Source organism: Elgaria multicarinata, chromosome 3, assembly GCF_023053635.1.
Source record: "Elgaria multicarinata webbii isolate HBS135686 ecotype San Diego chromosome 3, rElgMul1.1.pri, whole genome shotgun sequence".
NCBI lineage: Eukaryota > Metazoa > Chordata > Lepidosauria > Squamata > Anguidae > Elgaria > Elgaria multicarinata.
Window position 1 is genome coordinate 5,878,044 of NC_086173.1, and position 9,060 is coordinate 5,887,103.

At 45.9% G+C, this 9,060-nt stretch overlaps 1 protein-coding gene across 1 annotated transcript in view; it reads right to left on the minus strand.

Moving 5' to 3' along the window:
* Positions 1–5,343, minus strand: part of LOC134394032 (dynamin-1-like protein) — a 29,544-nt gene extending 24,201 nt beyond the window's left edge. The window contains exons 1-2 of the mRNA XM_063119146.1: positions 5,291–5,343; positions 4,187–4,328 (exon numbers count right to left, since the gene is read on the minus strand). Of these exons, the coding sequence (XP_062975216.1) occupies positions 4,187–4,288 (102 nt within the window). The 5' untranslated portion in view covers positions 4,289–4,328; positions 5,291–5,343. The remainder of the gene's footprint in view (positions 1–4,186; positions 4,329–5,290) is intronic.
* Between the last annotated feature and the right edge of the window lie 3,717 nt (positions 5,344–9,060).

Genomic DNA, 9,060 nt, shown 5'->3' on the forward strand with positions numbered 1-9,060 from the left:
TAAATAAATAATAATAATAATAATAATAATAATCTCAAGAACCTTATAGGAATAGGGCAGGCCGTGATAATGGATTTCCAGCCCATTTCCCCCCTAGCAGTTGTACCTTGACGTAAGCATTTATTTTATTGATTTAGTTATAAAATTTTGTATACCGCTGAATGCAATAAAACATCTACACGGTTTACATGTAGAAATGCTACAAATCACTGGGCCTGTTCAGGCAATGCGCTAAGCCACGGTTAGGCTACTAACCTTTTTGCAGGAAAGAGTGAGGAACGGTTCACGTGACAGGCTAAGCCATGGTTTACATGACAAGCTCAAAATGCTTAATCACCATGGCTTAGCGTGTCGTCTGAATAGGATCAATCTTTAAAATATTAATAAACAGCCAGAACTACAATAACTAAACTGAAAAAAAAGGAAGCTGAACTAACAAGATGATGCTCAGTTACAAGGCAGGTAAAGCCTGTGTAAAAAGTATTTTATTTGGCGTAACATACGTTGTTGTAGCACATCTTAAAGTTTATTAATTAAATATCATCGCGGGGGCGGGGGCTGCTTGGAGGCCGCCGATACAGCGCAGTCTGGCAGACCTGGGGGGGCAGGGAGGTCGGGGGGACGGGGAGCAGGTGTCCCCCTCTCCCCGGGGTTCCTGTCAGCCTTGGGCCACCCGCCCAGCTCGCATGAGATTAGGCCGGGGCCTGGACTCACAGCAGCCGAGCGCCCTCCCACCCGACCACCAAGGGCCCCGGCCGTGCCTCGCTCATGCTCCGGACCGTGGCGCTGCCCCCTTCGGGGGGGGGGGGAGCAAAGAGGCAGAAAGGGGGTAGGGTTACCTTGGAAAGCCCAGAGGAGTCAGGCGAGGGGCTTAGCAACCTGTATCAGCTGACGTTACACGTTGTTACTGTTGCTTAGCAACCTGTATCAGCTGAATCCTTTACGGAAACATACCTAAGCGTTTTATATATATAGATATAGTCCACCTTTTTTTCTCCTTAAGGAATCCAAGGCGGCATTCATGCTCCTCCTCCTCTACATTTTATCCTCACAACAACCCTGTGAGGTAGGTGGGGTTGAGGGTCTGTGACTGTTCCAAAGCCACCCAGTGAGCTTCCAGGGTTGAGTGGGGACTAGAACCCAGCTATCCTGACTCCCAGTCCAACACTCTAGCCGCTCTGGCTCTCTTCAGGAGACTTATTTATTTATTGCATCTTTATACCACCCAATAGCCGAAGCTCCCTGGGTGGTTCACATTCACTTTTAAAACACATCAGATATTTCTTCCGGTGTGGGTGTGCCCTCGAGCGTGGGCACCACTTTATTGGCAATTTAATCTGCAGTCTTTCTGAGCAGGCGATAACAACTAATCTACATGCTTTCAAAAGCTTCACCTGCTGATTTTAACAGCAACTTGGTCTGCAGAAGGCACGGGACCAGGCCAAACCCGTTTTTTCTGGTCTTCTGATTAAAAGACACCTAGGGAACCCTGAGAATTGTATGATCAGAGCAGGGAGTGTTAGAGATTTCCCAAAAGAATTCTGAGTATCTTCACCAAACTAAAATTCCCAGGAAACTATGACAAGAAGGATAATAAAGCCAATATTAGCTTGAAGGGTAGGTGTCACCACAATCCCTTTTTGCAGCAAGACTGATCAAAAATAATAGGAAGAAAACCGAGATGGACCCACTGAGGTTCATTCACTACATCCCCCCAAAGGGGTGCTTTCATGATGCTGCAGAAATGGTAGGCTAATGCAGTTTTCTAAATCTGTCCACCCCCTCTTCCAGGATAGGCAGAGGTAGCAGATTTGAAGCGCTTTAATAAAGCATGCAAATTATTAGTTACTGGTTCTTAACATTATATTGCTCAAGGGGAGGGAGCAGCAGGATTGCCACATGAATTTTCCACATGGCTCCAAAATGTTTTCTGCTGGCCCTGAGCATAGACCTTAAGGCTATGGAAACCTAAGACCTGGTCTAGGCCTCCTATGTCAAGAAAGACCCATACTACATCACCCTGAACAACTGAGTAAAACATGGAATGCTGTCACAGCAACTCCTTCAGTTTGGGGCAGGCATAGACACCGTGCTTGATCTGCCCTTTATTTATTTATTTATTTAAGCATTTTTATGCCGCCATTCAGCCAAAAAAGGCTTTCATGGTGGCTTACAAAAGTATTTCTTGACAGTCCCTGCCCACAGGCTTACAATCTAAAAGACATGACACAAAAGGAAACGGGATTGGGAGGGAGGAGAAGGAGGGGGAAAAGGAAAGCAAATTCAGGCACTACAATCTTAGTTGCAAAGTTCAGCAGTTAAAGTTGGCAGTTGGCGGCAGGAGGGAGCTAGACCCAGGCACGATGGAGAGGTGCCTGGCTGCTGCTTCCTCCTTCATTGGTGGCCTCTGCAGAGACAGTTGGTAGCAGGAGGGAGGGGGCTCTCAGCTGGACCCAGGCACAATGGAGAGGTGCCTGGCTGCTGCTTCCTCCCTCGCTGGTGGCCTCTTTCTCCCTAAGACTTCAACATTATATGTTGGGACTTCAATATTATACACACTTATTTTTTTTACTAACCTAAAAAGTGTAGAGTGCAGGTAACAAAGTATACTTTAGTTTAGAATCCTCTCTTTCTGTATATACCCACTCAGACCTTAAGAACATCTATAGAGGCCATTCTCTGGGTGCCCCCACAAAATGAGATGAGGAGGGTAGCTACTTTTCAGTGGTGGTGTCTCTGCTGTGGAATGCCCTCCCAAGAGATATTCACCTGCCACCAATGTAGAGGTATTTTCCGTGCCAGGTGAAGACTTTTTAATTTTCCCAGACTTTTTAGTCCTTCAGTTTTAAAAATTGCGTTAGCAAATTTTTAGATGTTTGCATTGTTGCTGGATTTTACCCTAGTTTTTACTTTATTTGGTTTTAAACGTAAGATTTTTATATTATATTTTCTGTGTTGTTATATTTTATGGTGGTTTATTTACACTTACATCTAAAAATTTCAAGGTGGTATACACAATTCATAGAAACATAAAAATAGGCTCATACATAGAACATATTGTATCGACATAAGATGGTAGGCTATACACTACACCGAGAAGGCTGGCATAAACATATCTTCAACATCCCCCTAAAAATTAAAAGCCTTGGCACATGCCTACGGTTGCCATATGTCCCAGAAAACCGGGAATGTCCTGATTTCCAGGAGATTCTGAAATGTCCTGACTGGCTGGACAAGAATCCTGGATTCCTGGTCCAGCTGGCTGGACAAATTCAGGCTCAAGGCACCTCCAAAATGGTGCCTTGAGCCTGCTCAGCGAAGCGGCAGCAGCAGAGAAAAAGACGCATCAATATGGCGCCTTTTCCAGAGCATCACCGCTCCTCCACAGGGTTATCTGAGTCACTCACTGTGACTCACCTTATTGCGCCTGCGGCTGCGTAGAAGAGGAACAACATGTGCTCTCCTCAGGCTACCTGAGTCCCATGCAATGCAAAGGAGTTTGGTGAGCTTGGCTGGTTGTAGTCAGACTTTTAGGATAAGCGCAGGGCAGAACTGCTGGGTTATTTGTGGGGGAAGAAAGAGAGTTTTGTGAGGGACAGGAGCGAGGGAGCGAGTGGGGGACGAAGGGGTGAAGGAGAGGAAAGGAGAAAGGAAAGGAAAGTCACTCCCCCCAAAAATTGCCCTTCAAAAATCCACCTCCTTGGATTTGGGTTGCAAGCCTCAAATCTGTTACTTGGAAGTAAGTTGCAGTGAATTTAAGATGGCTAGTTTTACAGTTGTTGATGTTTTAATTCAAAAATTGGGATCTCCCTATACCTTTACATATTGCTCAGTTTTTTTAAAAAAATCCTAGCCCCCCACAAAAGAAATTGTCCCGGTTTTGTGGATTCATAATATGGCAACCCTGTTTTTTTTGCTAAGTGTAGGCCGCTCCAAGAGCCTTTTTTGGCTGAGGAGCGGGGTATAAGTATGATAAATAAATAAATAAAATAAACCCTACACGTGCCTAACGTCAGGGGGGAGGTTATTCCACTCAGTGGGCACCACTACACTGAACGGCCTGCTCCAAATTCCCCCAGACATCAGAGGTACATGGCACCACCAGAAATAGCTTCTGAACAAGAAGGGTCTGGGGGCGACATCCATAAGGGCAAAGATAAGGAATGAACAGAGAACGGAATCTCACCTGGGAGCCAACTACGGCAATCTGGGGCAGCTGGATGACCTCAGCTCCCACGGTGTTGAAGATCTCTTGCAGCTTGTTGATGACAGGGATGAGGGTCTCCATGGTGACGAAATCTTGGAGGGGGGAGGTGTGTTTTCCCCCCCTATGAAGTAAAGAGAACAGATATGCAGGTGAAAATGAGGAGCCAGAGGAACTCCCCGCTACCACCCTCAACGAACCAGCTCCTTCCCCCGACTAGGACCGAGGCGCCCGAGCTCTGCATTAATAGAGGTATAGCTGCATTATATTATAGAAGTATAGCTGCATTAATAGAAGTATAGCTTCCAAATCACGTGAGGTACTGGTTCCTCTCTATTCAGCCCAGGTTAGGCCTCATCTAGAGTATTGCGTCCAGTTCTGGGCTCCACAATTCAAGAAGGACGCAGACAAGCTGGAGCGTGTTCAGAGGATGATCAGGGGTCTGGAGACAAAGCCCTATGAAGAGAGACTGAAAGAACTGGGCATGTTTAGCCTGGAGAAGAGAAGATTGAGGGGAGACATGAGAGCACCCGTCAAATACTTAAAATGTTGTCACACAGAGGAGGGCCAGGATCTCTTCTCGATCCTCCCAGAGTGCAGGACACGGAATAACGGGCTCAAGTTAAAGGAAGCCAGATTCCGGCTGGACATCAGGAAAAACTTCCTGACTGTTAGAGCAGTACGACAAGGGAATCAGTTACCTAGGGAGGTTGTGGGCTCTCTCACACTAGAGGCCTTCAAGAGGCAGCTGGACAAACATCTGTCAGGGATGCTTTAGGGTGGATTCATGCATTGAGCAGGGGGTTGGACTTGATGGCCTTGTAGGCCCCTTCCAACTCTGCTATTCTTATTCTATGACTCTTTCTTCCCCTCTTCCTCTTGTCCATCATATCCGACGGATGCATTAAACAGTAGGGTGGATTCCTGCATTGAGCAGAGGGTTGGACTCGATGGCCTTGTGGGCCCCTTCCAACTCTGCTATTCTATGATTCTATGCTTCAACACGTGTTTTCTTCTATACGCCCCCCCACACACACACACACACAAAACCGGACCCAGGCGTCCGGACAGGCCTGGTTCACTCACCCCACAGCTATTTACCCTGAACCCGGCAGCAGCCCCATTCACTCCTCAACCAGGAAATACTGCCCTCGGTCCGCCCGCCCCGACCTTTGTTTCTATTGGTCACGACCTTTAGCACTCCTTCTTTCTATAGGTCGCTTGCCTGTTCATCAAGTAAAACGTCAGCTCAATTGGAGGGGGGGAAATACTGTTGGGGCGGATGTACAGCTTCATTGGCCGGTTAGAGCACCAATCAAACGAGAACAGGCCCCGAATTGAAGCCCTTGCAAACGTCCGACCATAGAGAAAAGATTGGATGTGGTAGAAGGGCCTTAGCAACCGAAAGCATAGCAACAAGCCTAAGCCTTTCTTTGAGAAACTAGATGGCCGTTTAGCCCTCACTAATAATAATAATAATAATAATAATAATAATAATAATAATAATAATAATAATAATAATAATTCCCAAAGCTTTATAGAATAATGGTGGAAGAAGTGACAGCATATTTTCCAGCTGTGGGTTTCTAGTAACAAAAATTAGGATGTGTTAGTAATAAACCAACTATATATATATATATATATATATATATATATATATATATATATATGAACCTGAAACCTAATAAAGCAGGGATATGGAACCTGTCGCCTTCCTGATGTTGCTAGACTGCAAGTCCCATCATCCCTGGCTATGCTTGCTGGGGCTCCTTCCCATCCGGCTACTCAACCTCCTGCCATAACACCATCTTTCATCATCATATCCCCACTTTGAATTTCTCAAAAGTGCCACCTCACAAACCCCAGGTTACCATGGCGACAGCAATAAACAGTTTTACATCACTGCAATTGCATGGCCTATTCCTTACTGGACATTTGGACGGTGAGGAGTGCTGGTGCATGTCTCTCCAGTGTTTGGGAAGATTTCCGGAGTTGTGTTTTGAAGGCCTTTTCTGGCATCATGGCAGGGAGGAAATCGTTCTACCTTGTTGTTCAGAATAGGGTGACCCTATGAAAAGGAGGACAGGGCTCCTGCATCTTTAACAGTTGCATAGAAAAGGGAATTTCAGCAGGTGTCATTTGTATATATGGAACACCTGGGGAAATTCCCTCTTCAGCACCACAGTTAAAGCTGCAGGAGCTATACTAGAGTGACCAGATTTAAAAGAAGGCTGCAGCTTTAACTGTGGTGATGAAGAGGAAATTTCCGCAAGTTCTCCATATATACAAAGGACACCTGCTGAAATTTCCTTTTCAATACAAATGTATTGAAAACCTAGTAAAGCAGGGATATGGAACCTGTCGCCTTCCTGATGTTGCTAGACTGCAAGTCCCATCATCCTTCATCACTGGCTATGCTAGCTGGGGCTCCTTCCCATCCGGCTACTCAACCTCCTGCCATATGGCCACCCTAGTTCAGAAGGACCCTTGCTTTGGGGGCCCTCAGAGCGATAGAATAAGAAATGTGTGTGGGAATCAAGTGACAATGGGGGCTTCCTATTTACCTGCTGCAATCCTGAGATAGCATTAGAAGACAAAGTGTCTGGCTCTGGTTCCCCATGACCGCCATTCAAATCTCGTTGGGGCTTTTGAGTGACGGGTCCAAGGGAGCTGGGAGCTCTTGTGTATTAATTAATCCAGAAGAGTGTGATGATTAAATAGATAGGTCTCTCTAACAAGAATCATAGTGAAATATAAAAGGTGAAGGAAATTTGGCTGGTGCCTAGGACTGCACCGAGATTATCCACTCACATTTGGGAGAAGACTTGGGTCGAAGCAAACCTCCCAGCACCTTCCATTCAGGCCAAGCGGCCATCCCTTCTTTGGACTCCTGTTTGCATCGTGAGAGTCTCTGGCCCGGTAGAATCTTGGAATCCCAGTGGAAATGGCAGTAAGCAAGTGCAGAGGATGCCCGTTCCATGGGTTCCTCTTTACTTGAGGGCAACACCTCTTTGTGCCAATTCCAAAGTTATTGAAACTGGCAGGCTGCAAAGCGAAGGGCTGCCCTCCAGCTCCATCTTGATGTGGCTTCAAAGGAGTGTTTTTCTGTTTGGGTGCGCAGACTCCATGTCCGCCTCGTATTTTGGTTCTTGCACAAGTGACCTGTTGCTTGGTCTTATTTTGTAAGTGTTCCCAAAACACCCTTTCAAAATGCCAAATGTGCTCGCCAACCCAAAAAGTTTGGGCACCCGTCCTCTGGCAGCTCCTGTTGAAGAAGCAGCATGGGGAAAGGACTTTGCCTGGGGGGACCGTAGAGAATGGCTGCCAATCAGCAAAGACAGGGAGGCCCAGTGGTTTGGCCCAGTATTATGGAATTTCCAACACACTCACCTGCGGCAGCAAGTGGGCTATCACCTTTCTTGCAGGGGGAGGGGTACTACGGAACAGAAGATGCAGCAGAGACAACCATCTCAATAATATTTATTGTTTTATTAGGATTTATGGATGTTTTACATCCACACATTTCAAAGTGGCGAACACAAACCATAAAAATATAAACATATAAAAACAATCTTTGTTTCAAAGATCCTGGAGCGTGTGGTCTACTCTCGTCGTCTTGATTTTATTTCTAGTAACTCTGCTCTGGATCCTTTTCAATCTGGATTCCGTCCTTTGCATTCCACTGAAACAGCCCTTACTAAGATTACCACTGATCTTCTTACTGCCAAGTCTAAAGGCCATTATTCCGTTCTTATTCTCCTTGATCTAACTGCAGCCTTTGACACGGTTGATCATGATCTTCTTTTAGATTCCCTTCATGACCTTGGATTTTGTGGCTCTGTCTATAACTGGTTTGCCTCCTATCTAGCGGGTCGCTCTTTCAGCGTGTTGGCTAATGGCAGCTCGTCTTCTTCTTTTCCCCTTTCAGTTGGGGTTCCGCAAGGCTCGGTGCTTGGTCCGTTGTTGTTTTCTTTATACATGTTGCCCTTGGGTAATCTTATTCAATCTCATGGCCTCCAATATCATCTGTATGCCGATGATACACAATTATATCTTTCTTCTCCGAATCTTTGTCCTGATGTTCACGATCGTATCTCGGCATGTCTTTCAGATATCTCAGCTTGGTTGCTTCATCGTCGTTTGAAACTTAATATGGCAAAGACTGAATTGCTTGTTTTTCCTCCTAAACCTTCTCCTCATCTCTCATTCTCTCTTACTGTCAATGATGTTACGCTTACTCCGGTCAAGGAAGCTCGTAGTCTTGGCTTTATATTTGACTCCTCGCTCTCCTTTATTCCTCATATTGAGGCAGTAGCTAAATCCTGTCGTTTTTTTCCTGTATAATATTGCCAGGATTCGATCATTTTTGTCTGTCTCTTCTGCCAAGACTCTTGTTCATGCACTGGTTATTTCTCGGTTGGACTACTGCAACCTTCTTCTCACCGGCCTTCCTTCTTCTCACATCAGTCCGTTGGTTTCTGTTCACCACTCTGCTGCTAAGATCATCTTCTTGGCTCGCCGCTCTGACCATGTTACTCCACTTCTGAAATCTCTTCATTGGCTTCCAATTCACTTCAGAATCCAATATAAACTTCTCCTGTTGACCTACAAAGCTTTTCACGGTCTAGCTCCTTCCTATCTCTCCTCTCTCATCTCACACTATTGCCCCGCTCGTGCTCTTCGCTCCTCTGATGCCATGTTTCTCACCTGCCCAAGGGTCTCTACTTCCCTTGCTCGGCTTCGTCCATTTTCTTCTGCTGCCCCTTATGCCTGGAACGCTCTTCCAGAACATTTGAGAACTACAAGTTCAACCGCAGCTTTTAAAGCTCAGCTAAAAACTTTCCTTTTTCCTAAAG